Source organism: Triticum aestivum, chromosome 6A (genome assembly GCF_018294505.1).
Source record: "Triticum aestivum cultivar Chinese Spring chromosome 6A, IWGSC CS RefSeq v2.1, whole genome shotgun sequence".
Taxonomy (NCBI): domain Eukaryota; kingdom Viridiplantae; phylum Streptophyta; class Magnoliopsida; order Poales; family Poaceae; genus Triticum; species Triticum aestivum.
The window spans coordinates 432,848,308-432,870,035 of NC_057809.1; the positions used below are offsets into that span (position 1 = coordinate 432,848,308).

Here is a 21,728-nt window from a genome sequence, read left to right on the forward strand (position 1 = left end):
CGCCGGCTCTGTTCAAAGAGAAGAAGGGAAGAAGGGGGCTGACGCGGCTCGCCGCGGTCGGAGAAACCGGGCCGTGGTCACATCCATCACGCCGCCCGCCTCCCGTGATGCAGTCGTGTCCAGCCGCTGCCACCACATCAGGGAGTGAGGCCGCGACGCCACGCGCGTGCCTGCGCTCGCTGCCGGTCGAGAAGACCATGCACACCGCCGTGTCGCTACACGCGCCTTGCCGGCAGGAGGGAGCGCTTTTGCCCGTTCGTTCTCTCCTTCTCGTCGGAATTGCTCTCGCCGGAGAGCAGTGCTGATAACGTGTTAAATGTAATCGAGAGACAAATGATAGAGAGAATCAAGTCAGTCTTTATTGATAGATGATATGAGTTTATATACAATCTCAACATGTGTCTCTAAAGGAGGCGACTATTCCGGAAAGGTTGGCTTCAAAGGTTGCAACGCTTCAGGGAGAAAGCCCCTCCATCGGTTGGAACTGCCGGTACGGGAAGAGTGGGGATTATCCCATATTTAATGATGGGTTAATTATTCTTAACAATATGAGCATTTAAAGAACACACATGGCTAGGATTTCATGTGTGACTAAGACATGTCGATAATGGTGTCGCCATGGACAACTACGAGCTCCCAACCGCACTCGACCTTCCGACCATGGCGAAGAGACAAATAAGAGAGAGCAATTGATGAGATCTAGGGGATTGACAACCTTCTTATCTTTGTTGGGTGCAAGCATTTGCTTTTTGTGTGTATTGAAACCGTTCACGTTGTTTGTGTGGCGTCCCTTTCTGATTAGATAAACCTTAGTTCTTAACCGAAGGAAATACCATCTGCTACTATACTACTTCACCCTCCCTCTTCAGTGAAACCCAACAACTCTATAAAGAGTAGCATCGGGATAAGTTGGATACACAAATATTGAACATGACATCACACGAGGGAATCAAATGATTCTAGTTTGTGAAATGGTAGGAAATATGCCATGCAGAAAATCAAGGATACATTTCAATCCAATCGAACTTCCTCTTGATATTTTGATCCAACTTTGTGCCTACTCAACTTCAAGCTTTTTCCTATCATTCTATTGAATTTGGGGCTAGATTACCTGTTGAAGAGTCAGTGGAAGAACGGGTAGCTGCCCTAGGGTTTGTTATGCCTCAATAAGATCCTTGTGAGCTCCGCTATTGCAAAGGATGGAAACGACTTTGGAACCAAATGAATCTTTCGATATGAGAAGAGACCATAAAAGTGGCTTAGTAGCTGCGTTGGAGTGAAAAAGCGGATCGGCCTATCATTCTAAGGTTAGGATTTAATACAAGTCTGTCCTCAAACAAGAGTTGTTTTCAAAGCTTTTTCGAAAAGTGGACACCGTGATCTTCAATCTTCATAGCTGCTGCGCATTGGAGAGGTCGCATGCAAGCTCAAGCTTCCCGAACCGTCATCATTATGAGAGAGTCAGTGGAGACTTTCCTCATCTAATTGGTCTAATACCCTCCACTCAAAACCCGACTTATTCATGCAAGGTACAAATACTGATAGTGCGATATGATTGCGGATCTGGCAGAAAATACGTGTATTCTATTTCTATTCCTTTAGAGAAGCGTCTTTTTTTTCCAGTCATGGTTTCACCAGTCCCAAGCTTGAAGAGAAGTGGATGCCACTAGTTACAGATGCGGCTTTCTCAAAGCACCAACCTCCTTTTGAAGAGCTATAGCTCCTCTACTTCATCCATTGTGGCCCGTAATGTTGTGGAGCTATAGCTCCTCTACTTCATCCGTTGTGCCCCATAATATTGTGGCCCTTAATGTCATAGCTTTCGAGGTTGAGTTATAAACTTATGATACAACTCTATCCCTGGAATTTAAAAAATAAGACCAACCCAAGGGCTAACCCTCGTTGGCATTTTTTATAAGAGAAACTCCGCGGGCACCGCGCGTCCGAGCCGGGATTCGAACTCGGATGGGCTGGCAGCAACATCAGCTGCCCAGCCAACGGGTCGACGCCCCGTCCTCAAAAAATGAGACCAACCCAAGGACTAACCCTCGTTGGCTCTTCTTTATAGGAGAAACTCCGCGAGCACCGCACGTCCGTGTCAGGACTCGAGCTCAGGTGGGCTGGCAACAACCTCAGCTGCCCAGCTATCCCTGGAATTTCGACCCAAAGGTCCGCCAACTTACAAAAAGGAAGGGCAATGACTACTGTATCTACTGTACTGTGGTGTTGAGGTGAAGCTTCCTCAAGAATTCAATCAGCAACAAAATTTGGTGAAGGAAGAAGCAGCGCAAAGGGAATAACAATCAGATTTCAAAGTTCAAAAAAAAATCTCACATTCTCATATGACTGTTGTGTGTAAAGTTTCATATAGAAATACATCGCCAAGCGAGCTAAAAGAAACACAAAATCATGATTTTGAAAACAGTGAACACTGTATGTACTGTTCACTATAAAAAATAATGATTTTGCTTTGTCTTTTTGTGTAGCTCACACATAAAGTTTACATCATGAATTCTTTTCACATCTAGCATACATTCATATGAATATGTAGATTTTTCAGATTATTTTTTAAACTTTGAAATGCACTTTTTTTTAAAACGGTCTGACTTAACCCAAGCACACAAACGCCACGCTCCGTGGGGATCACCTATATAAGATCCAGTACAAGTATCATGTATGTCAAGCAGATTGTAGCATCACTTGCTTCAGAAATGAACATCACAAATGCTAGAAAAAATGTGAACGCAGAGTAAATCAACATTGGTAGGAAAAAACGAATTTATGCTGAGGCACAAAGTTTGTTATTACGACTAGTCCACACGTAGCAATCTTGACGAGGTTAGATGCTCTGAACATGGGCACCGTAAGAAAACATAATTGCAAAGATGCATTGCATTCTTGTAAAACAAGTAACAACTAGAGCATCTAGAAACATATCAGTTCTTGTTTTCAGTTGAGGAGGCTCCGAGTTCGTCCCTGGCACATTGTGATACATATGGCTTCAACTGCAGTTATTTAAAGAAAGAGGAAACCAATTAGTTACAACACAAAGGCATAAAATGAAGGGAAAGATGATTCTCTCGGCCAAATCACATAGGGAGCTTTTTGCCCAATACACGTGATATCATCCACTTTCAGTTTCTCCACCTTTGCTTATAGGTTAAACAATGCAATCGTACTAAATTTGGAACATTAACTCTTAGCTAAATTTGGAATGGATATCACCCAGTTTCAGTTTCTCCACTCTGGCTTATATAGGTTAAACAATGCAATGGTACTAAATTTGGAACATTAACTCTTCTTAGCTAAATTTGGAATAGTTTCATAGCTTCGCTTAAAATATGTTTGTGATTTTCTGTTTGTAGGTACTGCTAACTATTTTTACTATTTTAGTGCTCTATTTTTCTGAGTAAAAGAGCTAATATTCCAATATTCTACATCTTTTCCCACAAAATTGAGGTTGTAATAAAGTACACATAGGCAACTTTGGTACTTAAACGTAACTGGAAACTGTGCCAAATATTGAAACCCCAAAAATATGAGAGTCACCTTAAAATCAGTCAAGTCAGGGACCACGAATCTTGGTAACTTTGCATCCACCATCACATAGCCACCTACAAAATTACATCAACATTTCAAAAATAGTAAAACTCTTCCCTCTCATGAAAGAAATCCATACAAAAAACATGAAAGTCATATCCTAACATGAAAGTGATTTTTGTAGTTGTACAGTAGCATGAAAGTGATCGCATATGTTTACTTGAACCAAGTAACTTCAAGAATAGAATATCCGAGGAACTTGATCCTTATGTATAACAGTATGGGCATGCAACACATAATCAAATTAATCTATTGCAGCTAAAATATGTAAACAGTTTACAGTTCAAAGAAGCATAGTGTATTAGACTTTCAGTAGATGAGTCACATCTACACAAGGGTACCAGAGACAATGAACCGATCACAAGGTACTTGGAGCTTTCGGGAACTAAAAAAACACTCAATGAAATCAAATGGACAAAAAACTTAAGCATAGTATCTTGAATTTGTTTCATTGAAACCCATGCTAAGTTTTAGCTGACATCAATACAACAATTATCTTATCTAACACATACACAACGCTTCAATGTTCCGAAATCTACCCAGATTCTAAGTTCAGCTAAATACCCACCATCACCAGTACATTATTCCTTGGCATTATCCAGCATGTGGTCTCCACAATGACCGAGCAATATAGCATTATTCATATTAGCTGGATGCACATACAGTTGCATTTCTTAGTGCAAGGTTGTATTACCATTCTTGTACATCATCATCATTATCAACACTCCTATAAATATTGGACTGGTGGTTCATCTAACATCCTACCCTCCCCCCCCCCCTTCCAAGGTAACCCACTGACTGGTGGGGCGTTCTCCACGATTTCCACAATCCTGTTCAAGGGTATGCAAAATATGTACAATTCCAGTTTAAAAAAAATGTACAATTCCAAGAAGCTTGAATTATAGTGTTTGGATAGGTCCACTGATTTTTTTTTATTTCTCATCATGTGATCTATGAAAGAGTTTTTTTCCCCTTTGCATCCAATGTCGCCCCTGATATTTCGTTACTCACCGAGCCCATTTTGTTTCCCTCCGAGCCGGTCGTTCAGAATGCTAGTATGAGACATTATGATTTGCAATATTTGCTTCATAATCCTGCTGCAGGTCCAGGACTTCGGCTGATCGCTGACCCTCCAGTGAACAACCCAGGAAATGTCCCTGCTCTGGCTGGCCCTGTACCCCTGGCACCCATCCATGCTGGCGCGTGTTAGACCCGCCCCAAGCTACACGGATCATGCCACCTCGTCGAGCACATCGAGTGTGCTCGACGCGTAGCCATGCAGATGGTGCAACATCTGATGGGCCAGCCCAGCACTCGGCTTCGCCTCACGTTGGCGATCATTCTCCTGCTGGGCTTCCTCCGTCTCCGGCTCATGCTCCTGGACCGCTTACAGCAGCACCGGTGTGGCCTGTGATCACCCGCGGTGGTCGCATCAAGTGGTTCCGACGGATGGCACCATCTGCTATGACCCCAATAGACACACCTTCTCGCCGAGCCTGTCTCATACCGTGCTGCTTGAGGTGATCCGCAGTGGCGCTCAGCTATGGAAGACGAGTTTGCAGCGCTTCGCCACAACTCAACATGGTCGCTGGTTCCTCGCCCACCTGGTCAGAATCTCATTGGTTGCAAGTGGGTGTTTAAAGTTAACAATGACCCAATGGCTCAATCGACAAGTATAAAGCTCGCCTCATTGCCAAGGGTTTTACGCAGTGACACAGCATCGACTACGTTGGCATTTCGGTCCTGTCGTCAAACCGGCTACCATGTGTCGCTTGTTGTCTCTTGCAGTTAGTCATGGCTGAAATCAATAATGCTCCTTCATGGTGTTCTCCAAGAGGATGCATATATGCAGCAGCAGCCAGGTTTTGAAGATCGTGCTCATCCGACGCATGTATGCAAGTTGCACAAAGCAATCTATGGACTTAAACAGTCTGGTACTCACGTCTGAGTGATTGGCTTCAGTACATCTGTTGGTGGACACATCTTTGTTCATCTTCTCCCATGGCAGTGTCACCATCCATATGCTGGTTTATTATGTCGATGATATTGTCATTGCAAGCTCTTCTGTTGCAGCAACAGATCATCTTCTTTGCCATTTGGCTGCCACCTTCCCGGTTATAAGATCTCAGCCAGCTTCAGTACTTCATGGGCATTAAAGTGGCTCACAGTTCCAGGGCCATTGTCGCCGCGCAAAAGAAGTACACTCTTGATCTGCTTTAGCACACTCAGATGACAAATTGTAAGCCAGTTTCTACGCCCAAGTGTGTTCATGAGAAGTTGTCCCATGACCTTGGCATTCCTCCTCTTGGCGAAGCCGACATTCATACCTACCGGAGCACGGTCAGTGCACTGCAGTACCTTACATTGACTCGGCTGGATATCTCCTCTGCTGAGAACAAGGCGTGTCAGTATCTCTCCCAGCCAACAAATGTTCCTTGGGAAGCAGCCAAGAGGGTTCTCCGTTTCATAAAGGGACAAGGGTACAATAGCTACTGGCCTACATATTTGGAGGTCCAAGAACACATTGCTTAGCGTGTTTACAGACACACAGGGCAGGTTGCACTGATGACCGGAGATCCTCCAGCGGGTTCACAATTTTTTTTCGGTCCTAATTCATCTCTTGAAGTGCTAGGAAACGGCCTGATATTTCCAGATCGTACACTGAGGCAGAATACAAAGCCCTGGCAAATGGTGCTGCAGAGCTTCTTGGGTTCAGTCGCTTCTACGAGAACCTCATGTCCCTCAGCCAAGACCTCCAGTTCTATGGTGCGATAATCTGGGTGCTAGTTCTTAACTACAAACCCAGTGTTTCATGCACGCACTAAACACATTGAAGTGGATTCCCACTTTGTTTGGGAGAAGGTTTGCATTTGGAGCTTTGGAAGTCTGTTTTGTGTCGTCAGCAGATCAGGTCGCTGACGTCTTCACCAAGCCATCAACGAAGCAGATGTTGGAACGTTTTAGAGCCAATCTCAACCTTGTTCATAGTGGTTGAGATTGCAGGGCATATTAACTCTTGCATATACTAGGCACTAGTTGTTCAGTTCCTAGTTGTTTCGTTTCTGCAACTCATATGGTAGCACTAGAATCAGTAACTATATCCATGATCTAGTGATCATGACTGTTTGTATGCCCGCACGGCAATATACAAATATAAGACAAGCCTACCATCGTAGGCATGACCAAAAACATCTCTTCTCACTTGCCATATAATCACAATACTGTTTTGCTATTTCTAAGCTGCCTTGTTTTTCCTAACTCCAAGTTTGTGTGGCCATGATAGAGAGACTGATGTGGCACATGATTGGAATGGCTCTTCCTCCATGAAGTGCAAGGCTGTATCAGTATTCTTGTATGTTATCGAAAGAAGCATCTATATTCTTCTTTGGTGAAATTGCTGAATTTGCTCTCCACAGTTGCAGTTCTTTCTAGCCATATGGTGTATGCATGAACAACGATTGAAAATACCTGGTACTAGTTTTTACAAATCCATGGTTAATACTAGTTCCCATGAACCTCCCCAATGGCTATAGACCGCCTACATTGAAATGTTTTGCACCTTGTCCACTCACCAAACTTTACCATATTATTATGATGTCAAATGCCAAGTAAGCATGCACTTGGTTCACATACGGTTTAATGGTTTACTCAGAACAACACACTTCACATTTGACATCCCATATTCGTTCCTAATATGGGGCAAATACTAGTTCCCATACGTCGAACTGAGAGCCAATTTGATCCGCTGTGCCATGTTATTTTAACTATCTGATTCAAAATCGTTTAGATTTCTCAACCGACCAGACCATGGCCTGCATCTTTGAATGTAAAAGACGCATCGAAGCAGAAGGTGATAAGAGCTGTGGTCTCGAACAGCGGGCATAAGATACCGAGAAGACAATTAGGTTCAGATCAGAGTTGCTGTCTAACTTGTCACCTTTGCGGGTGTGGAACCCGGTGGGCTTGCAGTTCTTGCCCTTGTAGTAATCCCGGGGCGCCCTCTTGGAGGAGAGGATGTTGAGCGAGGACGTCCGCTTCCGCCGCATCGACCTCCCGATCGAGCTCAGTATCAGCCCCAGCGGCATCGTTCCTACGAATCCCGACGGCAAAATCAGCGGTCAGAAAGGAGGGGAGGAGAGGCGAGGCGAGGCCAGGAGAGGGCGATATGAAGGGCATACCGGAGGAGCGAGGGGGGCGACGGCGAGGACGGGAGGAGGCGCGGTAGGGTTTTGGGGGGTTTCGAGTCGGAGCTCTTCTTCCCGGCGGCGGCGGCAGGCGATCAGTGCGGGAGAGAGAGAGAGAGAAATGGGGTTTCTTTCGACACGATACGGGCGTCCTGAGCCGTCGGTCGCTCCTCGTACGGTCCAGATCTCGTGAGGGTCGTAAAACTGGAGAAGCTGTGTTCATTTGGCCCACTGACACATGGGTCCAGGATCGACCGCTGCACTGCACGGACCCGTGCCAAGACGGCGAAAGGCCCAACCATTTCGCCTCGCCGCTTAAACCCTAAACCCAGGCCCAAACCCCTCTTCCTCTTGCTGCCGCTCCTCCCAGTCCCCGCGCGCCACCATGTCGATGGCGGTGGCCTCGCTCCGCTTCCTCGCGCGCCGCCGGCACCAGCTCCGGCTCGCCGTCCCGGGCACGCGGGCCGCATTCCTCTCCGACACGGCGGAGGAGGCCCCGCAGGCGGCGCCGCCGCCGCCGGGGCGGAAGGTGCTGGAGAGCTTCCGCGAGGAGTTCGAGATCGGGGGTCGCCTCATCGCCTTCGAGACCGGGAAGATGGCGCGCTTCGCCAACGGCTCCGTGGTCATCTCCATGGAGGAGACCAACGTCCTGTCCACAGTCGCCGCCGCCAAGTCCTCCGACCCCGTCCGGGACTTCCTCCCTCTAACCGTAAGGATCGTTTTCCCCCTTCTGTAGACGTGACGTGTATTTCAGAGCCTGTTAATTCTCCTCCTATGTGGCAATTTAATCTGCATATACACAAACTTCCATTTGACGCAGTTTTAACTGTCTTCCAGCTACAGCATTTGATTTGTGCGACATGTTTTTCCTTTTTTGTTAGCACGATATGGTTCACAAGCACGGTTTGGTTGCAGTACTACTAATTAGTATGCGTTCATTTGTGCGAATTACCAGTTTGGCGTAAGAGATTGTTCAAATTAAGGCTGTGTGTGGCATTGCAGTGGATTGTCATAATCCCGGTTGCCCAACCAGCTTTTGCCTATTTCCACGCTTGATTTTGGGCAGGTAGTGTTCAGTGCTACACGGTAATAAAGCGTAATTTTAGTACCCTCAAGCTGTTTCTTACAGCTGCTGATACCCTGCAGTAAAATTTGATAGAGCTAAATACATTGTCGACCCTTAAACTTCACTGAAGCACTTAAATAATCTACAGTTTTCTAGTTTAGGGACCTACTTGACCACCCCGGACAAGCTTAAAGGCCCATTGTGTACTTCACTTCTCTCATTGCCAATTGAACTTACTGGGGATATGCTATGCTTAACCCAAAAGGAAGAATGGAATATGTTTGACTTCACATTTTCAACTTTTCAAGGCAACACTATTCATTTGCTATCTGCATCTTTCCCATGATGAGCATGTTGGTTATTTTGTCGGCTGTAGGTTGATTATCAAGAGAAGCAATATGCTCAAGGTGTTATTCCCACAACATATATGCGCAGGGAAGGTGCCCCTAAGGAAAGAGAACTTCTGTGCGGGCGCATAATCGATCGACCAATACGGCCATTGTTTCCTCATGGCTTTTACCATGAAGTCCAGGTGATTTTTCTGTTTAATATTTTATTCCTGAAGTTCGTGAAGTTTGCACAAGCATTATCACTCATTGATGGATTTGCATCCTGCTTTTGTAGATCACGGTAAATGTACTTTCCTCAGATGGAAAGCAGGACCCGGATGTTATGGCTGCTAATGCATCTTCAGCTGCTCTCATGCTTTCTGATGTACCTTGGAATGGGCCAATTGGAGTAATACGTGTTGGAAGGATTGATGGGAATTTCGTGTTGAACCCAACAGTGGATGAGGTAATATCGATCAAGTGCTACAATATGTAATCATTTTTATCTATCCTCCACTGTGCCTCAGTTGTACCCATGATGGTGTACGTCTGCACTCTTTGTGGATATAACATTTCCCAGGAGCGTTTCGTGGCTCATGGTGCCTATTCCATTTCTTTGTTATTTGCACCATAACTAACATCAGTTTATATGTGGTTTTCACATCCATTGTAAATATTGTGGTTTCATTCACTTTACTCATATTTTCTGTATATTTCTCTGTAACTTGCAGTTAGGTTTGAGTGATCTCAACCTAGTTTATGCATGCTCACGGGATAAAACACTAATGATAGATGTACAAGCTCGTGAGATAACTGAAAGGGATCTTCAAGCAGGAATGAAGCTTGCGCACTCTGAGGTATTATTTCTTTCTTATTTTAGTTGATGCATTATAATTATATTCTCATGCAGTTGGCTATGATTCTCAGGCAGTCAAGTATATCGACCCTCAAATTAGATTGGCCAAGCGAGCTGGCAAAGAGAAAAGAGAGTACAAGCTGTCAATGATTTCAGATGAAAACTACGAGAAAATCAGAACATTATCAGAAGCACCAATTGAGGAAGTCTTCACAGATAAATCATACGGCAAGGTATGTTGGGTATTCTCTTTTGACTGCAGGTCTTCCTTTCTAGTTGAAGTTCTTCCTTTCTAGTTTGTGGAGTTAAAAGCGGAAATGTGCGATTGTGAACTTTCTTAACAATTTTTGCCTCCGTCTCTAAGGGTGCATTTGGATCGTGACCAAAGTGAGCCCTGCTAATTTTTTGGTCAGGGCCAAAACATTGGCTTTTGTTTGGAGTATGACCAACCTTTTGACATGTCAATGCTCCAGCACCAACTTTAGTACATTTTTCTAGCCAATGTTGGCCAATCCATTGACAAGCAAATCTTCAACCAATTTTGTGTCTAGCCAACTTTTTGGCATGGCAACTTGCGGCACAAACTAAACATACCCTAAATGTAAGTTGCCCAGCCCTGGGATTTTGTGTGGTCAATCTTTATAAACTTTGAATAATAATATGTTTGGAAGATAAAGATTGACTTCATGGAAGTTGCCCAGCCCTGGGATTTTGTGTGGTCGATATTTATAAACTTTGAATAATAATATGTTTGGAAGATAAAGATTGACTTCATGAAAGTAATGTAATTAGATTTGTCTAGAATATCATTTTCACTTCCTTTTGCAAGTATATTATGATGAAAACTATGTTCAAAGGTTGCCCAAAAAACCATATTTTGACTGCTTCAACTATAAATCATGAAGAATCAAAAACCATGAAAACCATGAAGAATCAAAAACTAACCTCTACCTTTTTGGAGGAGTCATCCAGTAATAAGTTAAATCTGTTCTTGTTTTCTGCTTGCACCATGAATTCATTGGATATTTTCATTTCCTGCAGTTTGAGCGTGGAGAAGCCCTGCAAAAGATCACAGAATCTGTAAAAGAGAAGCTTGAAGAAGAATGTGACGAGGAAAGCTTGAAGTTTCTTCCTAAAGCAGTTGATACTGTGAGAAAGCAGGTAGAGCACATTGATTTCTCTGGAAACTGGAAGATATAGATAAAAGTGTGGTCTTTGTTTGACGCGTAAGTGTGGGCTTTGTCAATAGATGAGCGGAAAATACATTCTTGCTGTTACAAATGCATCTATATCTATACCAATATAAAAAAGACCTGAAGGGGCAGATCCAACTAATCTAGACCATCAAACCATGTCAATCCAACGACCTAGATTACTCTGATGGCGAGCGCTCAACATGTTTAACATGCACTTAATGCCGTACCAAATATGAACGGCAGCACTAATCATGTAATTAACGTGCAATTAATATCCAACCTAATATGAGCGTGCAATTAATAGACTACGTAATAACAACGTGCATTGCACGTACACATTTACTAGTAGCTCATGGGTATCCTGTTTCAGTATGAGGAATGTTAACTCCAATGATTAATGTTTTAATCATATTTTTTGCCGTGCCTAAATGAATGATTCTGTCATATCTCATTTTACACACTGAAATCTGGAACTTTATGTAACATCTGCTGATCTTATCTGTTCAATGCACAAATGTATGTGCAATAGAAACAACCGAGCACATTGATCTCTTTATAATAGCGAATTCTTAACATTTGGCAAACTTGCAGCCATTGTACCAAACATCTGTTTTCAGTCATGTGCATGAGTAATTTATAATTGGTAAACGAAAGATCTGGTCCCTATGCATTCACCTGACCTATTGTTTGCTCTATCCTTCTATACCTCTATTTCTGAATTCAGGATAAATTTTCTGTTCCAGTAGTACACGGAAAACTCTGAGAACTTGTGCAAATTATATTGAGTTATTGGGCTTATTAGCTTTTAATATCAAGATGAAAGTTGTGAGGAGCTACCATCTATCATTGGCATCACTTGATAGCATTTCATTCAGTGCAATTTTGTGTGTAGAATCACTTATATTATTTCAGTTCATAAAGAGTTGTGCCCTTCTTTTGTGCAGGTCATACGCAAGAGAATAATTAAAGAAGGCCTTAGAGTCGATGGTAGACGACTTGATGAGGTGCGGCCGTTGTACTGCGAATCAAGCACATACCCGATATTGCATGGTTCTGCACTGTTTTCACGTGGAGATACTCAGGTTCTCTCTCTCTCTCTCTCTCTCTCTCTCTAGCACAATGGCACACCAGAAAATCTGAATACGTATACACCACATGAATAATCCGAATTTTGCTTGTAGGTTTTATGTACAGTTACCCTTGGTGCTCCTGGTGATGCCCAGCGATTGGATTCAATTGTTGGCCCACCAACAAAGCGTTTCATGCTTCATTATAGTTTTCCACCATTTTCAATAAACGAAGTTGCCAAACGTGGGGGTTTGAATCGACGTGAAGTTGGACATGGTACGTATTTTCATTGTTGGTGCAGAGCTGCAGTTTAAAGAACTTATCTGTCCGTAAAGAGATATGTGTAGTACCATGTTTTAAAGAATACATAGCCTAGGGAACTTCTGCAAACTGCGCGGTTCAAAGCGTAGACTTTTGGTTTGTTGTGTGCATACTTGGGTTTCTACTATATGCTGAACGGCATCTGTTGCAATATTTAAGTTCTTGATCTGTGATTGTGTTTTCCTTTGTTTTTCTCCTGTTCAGCTTTTCTAATTTCAGCCTTAGTTTGTGTTGAAAGTTTTATGAGGGAAAATGAATACCACCAATTTCGCAATTTTGTTTTTCTATTGTGCAGGCACTCTTGCCGAGAAAGCACTACTTGCTGTGCTTCCTCCAGAAGGTGACTTTCCATATACTGTTCGGGTAAATTCAGAAGTCATGGCCTCTGATGGTTCAACATCAATGGCATCAGTATGTGGAGGTACGCATCTTTATTTAGTGTTACTATTATACACAAAATGGAACTCTTGGAGATGTTATTTTATTAGAACTAAATGCCATTTTATCTGATTGACCTTCATCCGTAGTTTGGTGATGGAATGCCATTCACTTGCAAACGCGTTAGTTTTGCAACATCATGTCCTGCACTATGTAAAATGAATCAAGGGTCTGTGCTTCGCTCTGTAGCAAAGCCATGAGAGGCATTACAATTGCCTTTATCATGTCTATAATGCAGAAATATCTTAAATGATTAGCAAGTGTAACACTTCCAAGAGACCTCTAAAATGACTTTATCTTGTATTGAGTTTAATAGGTTTCTAGGGTTCATCTGTTAATCTGGGTATAAAAATGCCTTTCCAGCGTCAATGTGATGTCCTTGAACTGCTCTGAAGTTTATTTTTATTTTTTGATATTATAAATTCTGCTTTTCATGCATTTCAAAATGGTGACTGACAGGAAGCATGGCTTTAATGGATGCTGGGATACCTGTAAGGGAGCATGTTGCTGGTGTTTCAGTGGGTCTTGTCAGTGAAACAGACCCAACTACTGGAGATATTTCTAGTTACCGTATATTAACGGATATTTTAGTAAGTCTTAGACACTCTTCATTTTCCTTGTCAGATTTTGACTAACTGTATATGTTGCTAGAGCAAAAAATTCCTTTCTGAACTAATCATGGCCATCGATGTACTCAGGGTCTTGAGGATCACCTGGGTGACATGGACTTCAAAATTGCAGGAACAAGGAGAGGTATTACTGCTATTCAGCTGGATATAAAACCTGCTGGAATACCATTGGACATAGTATGTGAAAGTTTGGAGCCTGCACGAAAGGCTCGTAATCAAATCCTTGATCGCATGGATCAGGAAATAAGTTCTGCTCGTGCTATCAATGATGGAAGTTCTCCTCGATTAGGTTTGTTGATGCACTTTCACTGTTCCCTTTTAGGTTAGGTTGATTTGTTGATGTCACAATTGCCTCTCTATTTGCAGCCACACTGAGCTTCAGCAGTGATTCTCTTAGGAAATTGCTTTTCCACAGGAAAAAAATTGAGCAAGATACAGGTATAAAGCTAGGTTTTACCTGATTTTTGTTCATGCCGTTTCTTAAGCTCTTCTTTAAGACATTATTCATGTCACATTTGACGCGAGGGTTAAATATTGCTACCTCTGTCTCATAATATAAGACGTTTTTTGAGACTGACAGTGTCAAAAAACGTCTTATATTATGACAGTGGGAGTACTAGTTTGTGGAATTTTGTAATTGTCTGCTGTGCCACAAATTATTTTGATGATTGATAACATGTGTTTCAGTTTTTGGCAACTTATTTTGGATCCTGTTTGCACTTTTCTTTTTCGTTGTAGAAAAACTGAATTGATTTTTTGAAGGCAACACTAAGAACCATCATCGACTCTGCCTAGATGAAATGAAATGAATAAAAAAGGGCAGCCTGGTGCACGTGGCTCCCGCTTGCGCAGGGTCCGGGGAAGGGTCCGGCCGCTTTGGATCTATAGTACGCAGCCTTTCCCTACATTTCTGCAAGAGGCCGTTTCCAGGACTCGAACCCGTGACCTCATGGTCACAAGGCAACAGCTTTACCGCTTGCGCCAAGGCTCCCCTTCATGAAATGAAATGAATACTTTTTGATATTTGTAAAGACTAAAAGATTAATCTCAGCTGAGCATTGACTGATTGCAGGGTTGCATTCTTTGAAATTTGAAGTTTTTCTTTATGGTTGCAGAACCTGGACTAATAATAAGAATAAAATACTGATACAGATTGTTTCATTTGATGATAGGAACATATGTTGCTACATACCACCTGTAGATCCCACGTGAGTTCGTGCTTGGAGATTCACATATTTTTATCTTTTCACTGTAGCGCATACACATTTTTTTTCCAAAACGGAGCGCATCCACATTTCACACCCTAATAAAAAAACAAGTGTACGCTACTGTCATGTGTAAAACATGGGCGATACAACCTTTATTCTGTCATCACGAAATGGCTTATTCATTTCAAGTCCTGATATATGGTCAAGTAGCTTGGGGTGGCGTCATCATCATCTGCTCGGTAGCAGTAGGGGTGTAAAAATAAAACCACGCTCTTTGATGTTAATACTCCTTGGGCTGTGTTTCTACAGACTTGCTTTTGGGCTGTTACTATTAGCTGTCACTTTGTGTGGAGGTCTAGATCTGCATGTCTGTGATAAGCCAAAGTCAGAAATTCAAGTTCCCTTCAGGATTAACTGGATATGGACGTATTCTAAAAGAAACTCAATATGGGCATATTTTGTCACCATTCTGTTTCGTAACTTGTATATTTGAATCCATGTATGTAGTTCATTTAGCTATCCCTTCTGTATTTTGTAAGAATTTTAGGCAGCTAACTTTGTAACTAATTTCCATTTTCTCAAGGTGCACGGGTATCTGTTAGTGATGGTACAGTCACTATTGTTGCTAAAACTCAGCCAATTATGGATAAGGCTATTGAGAAGGTATGTATCAGTTATTCAATGGCAGGTCGCTTAAGCCAGATATGACATCACCTTCTTTTATCATTCCTTGCAAGTGTTTGGGAGGAAGAATCTTTACATGAGAAAGTTTAACCTGTTCTATGTCTTTGCAGGTTGAATTTCTTGTGGGTCGTGAAATTGAAGTTGGCAAGACATACAAAGGAATTGTTTCCTCAATAAAGGAGTATGGCGCTTTTGTGGATTTCAATGGCGGACAGCAAGGTCTTCTTCACATTTCTGAGCTATCACATGAACCGGTATTTCTCTTGAAATTCTGCTTCACATTTCTGAGTTGTTTCATGGACCAGTTTTTATCATGAAATTTTGTAGAAGGTTGATAGGACTGACTATCTCGATTCTTTTACTTTGCCTTGAATAATTCAGTGCCATTCCTTCAGAATATACTCCCTCTGTTCACAAATATAAGATGTTCTAACTTTTTTCTGAATCGGATGTATATAGACACGTTTTAGTGTGTTGGTTCATTCATTTCAGTCCGTATGTAGTCTATATTAAAATAACCAAAACATCTTACATTTGTTAACGGAGGGTGCATGAATATTTTTGGGTATGTGGTACTCAAGTTGAAAAGTGTTTGCTGATACCGTTTGAATTTTTTAAAGAATATTTGGTTCCAGGATTGGATTGGTCTCTTTGGTTCAAGCCTTTCTTACTTGGTTTGAAGAACAGATTGGGTTGGTCCACCACCAATCCTAGTTTAGACTCCTGCTTTTTTCTTTCTGTTAATAGAGATTCCTCTTTGCTCTCCTTTTGAATGAAAGTGGTGCTTGCGATGCCCCTCCTTTTACTGCCTTGACTCACTATAACTATAATAGACAAGGAGCAATGACACTGTGCCACAAAAAACCATGAACCAGAGTTTTTGTTACCTTCTACACCGCATTTATAAGTTCTCCATTGTATTCTATATACTGGCAAAGCAGCTTTTAATTAGTTCTAACTATTATTTGTTTATTTTGTTTTATTTCCTTTCTTCCATCAGGTTTCAAAAGTCACGGATATTATATCTGTTGGTCAAGCGCTCTCATTGACATGCATTGGACAGGACGTGAGGGGTAATATTAAACTTTCACTCAAAGCAAACCTACCCCATTCCCATCAGCCTGAAAAGGAGTTAGCAAGTGAGGATGCTACTCTTTTGCCAAATCAAGACCTTGTTGGTTGGGCCGCCGTGGAGAACATGCCCAGCAAGGATGCTGATGTCAATTCATCCAATAGCAAAGATGAAGATGACACAACTGAGGAAACGCCTGCATTTTCTACTCCTACAGTTATAATTCGCAGTGCTGCTGACTGTGATGCTCAAGATGTTGCAAATGGTCCTACTAAGAAACGTTCAAAGGCGGCAAGTTCTAAGGTTGCAAAGCCATCCCCTAGAGCATCTAAACCAACCAAAGAACAGCAGGAGGCTAGGAAAGCTACCCCTAAGAAAGCGTCAACTACGTCAACTGCCAAGAAAAGTAAGAAAGAAAAGGCTGATGATTCTGCAAGTAATGGGCTCGATAAAGGGAAGGCTGATGATTCTGCAAGTAATGGGCTCAATGCCATTCCAGAACAGGAAATAAGCAATACCCTGAAGCATTCGAGTCCCAAGAACTTCCGCTCAGGTTCTATAAAGCTGGGCGATGTAGTTACTGCAAAGGTCTACCAAATACGGGCCTATGGATTAGTACTTGAGCTGAGTGATGGAGTTCGTGGAATGCACAAGTTTGTGGTAATTTCCTACCCATCTCTCTGGTGTTCTTTATTGGTTAATGCTGCCGCACGCAGTATTTCGTACATTGTTCAATTTTTTGAACCCGTTGTGGTTATGTCATCTTTTGGTCGTTGGTACTGAAATTCGGGTGAATGTTTTTGCAGGAAAATAGCCAGAACAACTTTGAGGTTGGAGAGGAAGTGCTTGTGAAATGCGACACTTTCAGTGCCAAGGGTGTCCCAGTCTTCTCAGTGCTTGATTAGTAAAATTTTGATGGGGCTAATTTGCTCTACTCTAGAGCTCTACAGAGATACACTTGTAAATGTGTACTCCCTCCGTTCCTAAATACTTGTCTTTCTAGGCATTTCAACAAGTGACTATATACGGAGCAAAATGAGTGAATCTACACTCTAAAATATGTCTACATACATCTGTATGTAGTAGTCATTTGAAATGTCTAGAAAGACAAATATTTAGGAACGGAGGGAGTAGTAGTTAATCCACTGACTTAATAAACATGGGAAGCAGCGAAGTAGCCTTAAATTTCGTCGGAATGCTGCACGAGTTTGTGCTTTTGCAGCCGTCGTGAGCATTTTGCTCCTGCATTTTTACTCTTCTAGCATGCAACCATGCATAGGAGGATGGGAAAATTGATCATGTGACTCAGCTGAAACATCGGACAATATGCAGCTTGTCCCAACTTTTGTATATTGTTAATTTTGATGGCCACAATGTTGCTCATTTATTGTATTAAACAATTGTTAAAGTCAAATTTCATTTATATGTACCATGTTCATCCCATCAGTTCACTCCGTTCTTAGCAGTTTTCTAGGACGTGCATCAATATAATCATCTGTTTTTTGTGTGGACAAAGCTGAATTCACTTCAAAGAAGATTTGGTTATTTTCTTCAGAAAGGAATCAGGTATAAACTTAATTCAGTAACAAGTATCCTTCACGTCGTGACCATCGAGATAGAATGTTCACTCATGACCTTTTCTTTTGGACAGAAACTTGCACGCAGAACAGAAAAATAGCACTGAATGCATTATTTTGACTGTTGCATCATATCCGTGTCATTTGTACGCAGTACAAAAAGGCACTGAAACATTATGCTCTTACTTGGCCAGCTATCTTTTTTAAACACAGCACATACACAAATACACTGGCTCCTGTAAACGCACATGCACACACCCTGCCCTAGGAGCAAACTACTTCTAGCCAAGTACACGTGACATCGATCGATCAGGAGGATTAATAATACATAGCAGTGGTAATTAGCTAAAGAGAACCCTCCTGCAGCTGGTCCATGGCGAGTATGGTGCTGAGGTTCATGGGGTGCATGTAGTCGGTGGACCCATGCATGAACTGGCCGACGATGATCCGGTTGGCCCGCTCTGTGGGGTGGAAGGCGTCCCAGAAGGCGAACACCTCCCGGTTGGCGCACACGTTGGACGCCGCCGTGCACAGACCGATCCCGTTGTACGGCCCCTGCCCACAGCACGCCACCTTCACGTTCGTGAACCCTGCACGCACGCACGAAGGCAACCACAAGAACCAATCAGTATCAACGATCACACGGCGGCGTTCTGCGGGATGTCGCTCTGGGCGGCGGCAGGCAAGCACGTGTTTACCGTAGCTCTGCGGGTTGGTGAGGTAGTCGAAGTTGGCGCGGTAGGCGTTGGCGGAGACGAAGACGTCGGCGCCGGCGTCGCGGTTGAGGCCGCGCACCATGTCCACCAGCTGCGGGTTGAAGAGGTCCACGGCGCGGTTCAGCTCCGCCGCGCACTCGCCGTTGCTGCTGTGCTGCGCCAGCTCCGCCGGCACGCACCCCAGCGGCCCTGTCCCCGTCACGATCACGCGCCGCGCCCCCAGCTCGTACAGCCTCTGCACGCACACGCGGTGTCAGTTCATCGGTCTCATTCGGAATGGAGGGCGAGTGAATTCGAGAAGCTGCTGCACTGCACTGCACATGCACCGTACGTGCTGCAGCGCGCCAGGAGTGAATGCTGCAACTTCCGTCGGTCGCCAAGTCGCCATGTGTATACGGTTGTCTTTACCCTGCACCTACGGTACCCTTTGCTGGCTCCATTTACACTTGTCTTTACAGCTTGGGCAAAATGTGTGTGGATTCATGCTGCACCAGTTGATTTGATTGGTAGGTCATCAAGTGCTGCTGGCTGGTCTATGTTTTTTCATGTGCTCAAACTTAATTCATGAGCAGTACTCGATCGTTGGAACTGTAGTCGCAAATCTGGCATCCATTTATGTGGAGATCTTCCTTCTTGCTTCAATTCGGTCATAATTCTATTGCAGCGTGCATGCACGAATCGGCCATGTCAGGCTGCAGCTAGAGCAACAACTTGAATATACGATAAAAATACCAGATCTGTCACTCTCTTCTTCGTGCCACATGCCCTTACTTCTTATGGCCATGTCAGTTTGCAGTTAAGCAACAAACAGTTGAACGTACTAGTACGTTCTAATTACTAATTACCTACTCGCAAAAAAAATCCTAATTACCTAGCGCACTGTGCACAAATTTGGGAGGAACATCAACTGTAAATTCACCGGAAGACTTACCGCGAGGATTTTCCTGTACCCGGAGATGATGAAGCTTACGTAGCCCGGGAGAGCGTACTGGCGAGACCTCATGGACATGGGCACCAGGTAGTAGTTGTTGACGAAGTCGTTGCCTCCCAGCGTGATGAGCACGAGCGCGCCGTTGACGAGCCTCGCCGCCTGCTCCTCGCCGGCGAAGGCCCTCAGCTTGCGCTGGTACTCCCCGAAGTAACGCAGCTGATCCCCCATCCTAATTATGTTCACCTGCTCGACCAATCATGCATGCATTATACATAAGCCGTCAATGCATGTTAATATGTCAGGGAAATGGAGCACGTACAAACTGCACTCCCGTGTCGTTGAGGATCCCGACGCCGGCCGACGCGAAGTTGGCGCCCACGAGCAGCTTCGCCCCTCGGAGCTCCGGGCTCAGGTACGGCAGCGCAGGCTCCGCCCCGAGGTGCTCACCTGAAACGACGGCGTCACCGCGTCAGTGCCTGACATTGTGTGCTCGAGTTCGAGCTCAACATAGCAGCATTCTCCTATCTGAAATTGAGATGCATGCATGGCGAATGGAGGCATGGAATGTACTGCATTACTGATGATGTCGGGGATGTTGAGGCCGTTGGAGAAGCGGCCCGTGGCGCGGTGCGACGGGAAGTCGATGCCGTAGGGCGGCGCGTCGGCGCGCGCGGTGGTGAGGAGGTAGTTGTTGTTGCCGTTGTCGACGAGGGAGTCGCCGAAGACGAAGAAGGCCCGCGGCGCCGCGGACGCCGCCGGGGCACGCGCCGCCGCCACCACCACGAGCACTACGTAGACGAGGAGAGGAACGAGAGCGGCGCCCATCTGCTCGCGACGTACGTACGCTTGAGACTTGGAGAGAATATAGATGCACGGGCGGCCAGGCTACGCGCGCGCGCTTTATACAGGCCGTCCGGGCAGCTTGGCGCCCGGGTGGCAAGTGCGTAGATGCGAGGTGGTTGGGGGATGGGTAGGTAGGTGGTGCCTCGGGGGACGTACGCAGTACGCTCGACCGGCTTGGATCATGTGCCCAGCAACGACCCAAGCAGCGTGTGATCGACACAGGTTGGAGAAGCCTTTTTGTGTTCGTCAAAGGAGGGGGGTTGCACGGCCGGTGCGTGCCGGTATTTAGGGTTCGTACGGAAGGAAATAATGCTTTGCTTCACGGCTGTCTCGTTTGCTGGTTGGAGGGGAGAGAATTTCAGTTATGATGAGTAGGAGTAAGATTTAAAGTTGGAATTGCATGTTTAGTTTGGCATCACGACAGTTTGTTAATTCAGTTGAAATTGCCGTGGATTTTTATTTTTTTGACCTACTCACTGATACATGCTTCTCAGTAAATTCAGTAGTATGTTGCTACAGTACTATTTCCCAAAATATAAGGTGCGGTTCATTTTTTCTGGTCTTTGTTGCGTGACTTTGACTACGATTTTCACTTATTGTATGTCTATGTCTGTAAAATTAGTGTAAAGACTTATAAAATAAAATTGTTTTGCAAGACAAATACGATGATGATGTCATTTATGCATGTGTTTAATCCATGTACTCTGGTATATATTAACAGTTAAAGTCATGTATCAATAACCATGCAAAGTCAAGAGCCCGTGCGTCTACATGCCCAATAGAAATAACAGGCCTCGCAAGCCCCATAGAAAATAACTTGCAACCATGATAGGAAATAATGTGCAACCACGTACGGGTAGAAACATTTGCCCTTTATTTATTTATTACTAGCAAAAGATCCATACGTCTACAGGCCCAATAGAAATAACGGGCCTTGCAAGCCCAATATAAAATAACTTGCAAGCACGATAGGAAATAACGTGCAACGACGTACATGTAGAAACATTTGC

At 43.9% G+C, this 21,728-nt stretch overlaps 3 protein-coding genes across 3 annotated transcripts; 1 reads left to right on the forward strand and 2 right to left on the reverse strand.

Moving 5' to 3' along the window:
• Window positions 1-2,739: 2,739 nt before the first annotated feature.
• Window positions 2,740-7,945, reverse strand: LOC123127762 (39S ribosomal protein L41-A, mitochondrial). Its single transcript, XM_044547592.1, has 4 exons — window positions 7,779-7,945; window positions 7,538-7,690; window positions 3,550-3,614; window positions 2,740-3,005 (listed from the first exon to the last, which is right to left on the reverse strand). The coding sequence occupies exons 2-4, from the start codon at window positions 7,683-7,685 to the stop codon at window positions 2,937-2,939; spliced, it is 282 nt and encodes a 93-aa protein (XP_044403527.1). The 5' UTR covers window positions 7,686-7,690; window positions 7,779-7,945; the 3' UTR covers window positions 2,740-2,936.
• A 149-nt stretch (window positions 7,946-8,094) lies between these two features.
• LOC123127761 (polyribonucleotide nucleotidyltransferase 2, mitochondrial) lies at window positions 8,095-18,065 on the forward strand. The gene is made up of 16 exons (XM_044547591.1): window positions 8,095-8,493; window positions 9,227-9,382; window positions 9,475-9,645; window positions 9,911-10,036; window positions 10,107-10,268; window positions 11,077-11,196; window positions 12,176-12,313; window positions 12,413-12,575; window positions 12,916-13,041; window positions 13,518-13,648; window positions 13,757-13,976; window positions 14,054-14,125; window positions 15,479-15,558; window positions 15,690-15,833; window positions 16,580-17,311; window positions 17,458-18,065. The coding sequence occupies exons 1-16, from the start codon at window positions 8,170-8,172 to the stop codon at window positions 17,554-17,556; spliced, it is 2,964 nt and encodes a 987-aa protein (XP_044403526.1). The 5' UTR covers window positions 8,095-8,169; the 3' UTR covers window positions 17,557-18,065.
• A 324-nt stretch (window positions 18,066-18,389) lies between these two features.
• Window positions 18,390-20,839, reverse strand: LOC123130697 (GDSL esterase/lipase At5g33370). Its single transcript, XM_044550518.1, has 5 exons — window positions 20,454-20,839; window positions 20,195-20,322; window positions 19,876-20,118; window positions 18,927-19,179; window positions 18,390-18,818 (listed from the first exon to the last, which is right to left on the reverse strand). Exons 1-5 carry the CDS (start codon window positions 20,698-20,700, stop codon window positions 18,574-18,576), a joined length of 1,116 nt encoding a protein of 371 aa, XP_044406453.1. The 5' UTR covers window positions 20,701-20,839; the 3' UTR covers window positions 18,390-18,573.
• Between the last annotated feature and the right edge of the window lie 889 nt (window positions 20,840-21,728).

Excerpts from the sequence above, each read along its gene's own strand:
- LOC123127762 (XM_044547592.1), bottom strand. The coding sequence starts at position 7,685 with ATGCCGCTGGGGCTGATACTGAGCTCGATCGGGAGGTCGATGCGGCGG. Across the intron at positions 3,615-7,537 it reads CGGGTTCCACACCCGCAAAG|GTGGCTATGTGATGGTGGAT; the intron begins GTGACAAGTTAG and ends GTAATTTTGTAG. Across the intron at positions 3,006-3,549 it reads CTGACTTGACTGATTTTAAG|TTGAAGCCATATGTATCACA; the intron begins GTGACTCTCATA and ends AAATAACTGCAG.
- LOC123127761 (XM_044547591.1), top strand. The coding sequence starts at position 8,170 with ATGTCGATGGCGGTGGCCTCGCTCCGCTTCCTCGCGCGCCGCCGGCAC. Across the intron at positions 12,314-12,412 it reads TTTCACGTGGAGATACTCAG|GTTTTATGTACAGTTACCCT; the intron begins GTTCTCTCTCTC and ends TTTTGCTTGTAG. Across the intron at positions 14,126-15,478 it reads AAAAATTGAGCAAGATACAG|GTGCACGGGTATCTGTTAGT; the intron begins GTATAAAGCTAG and ends CATTTTCTCAAG.
- LOC123130697 (XM_044550518.1), bottom strand. The coding sequence starts at position 20,700 with ATGGGCGCCGCTCTCGTTCCTCTCCTCGTCTACGTAGTGCTCGTGGTG. Across the intron at positions 19,180-19,875 it reads GGTACAGGAAAATCCTCGCG|AGGCTGTACGAGCTGGGGGC; the intron begins GTAAGTCTTCCG and ends GTGTGCGTGCAG. Across the intron at positions 18,819-18,926 it reads CACCAACCCGCAGAGCTACG|GGTTCACGAACGTGAAGGTG; the intron begins GTAAACACGTGC and ends GCGTGCGTGCAG.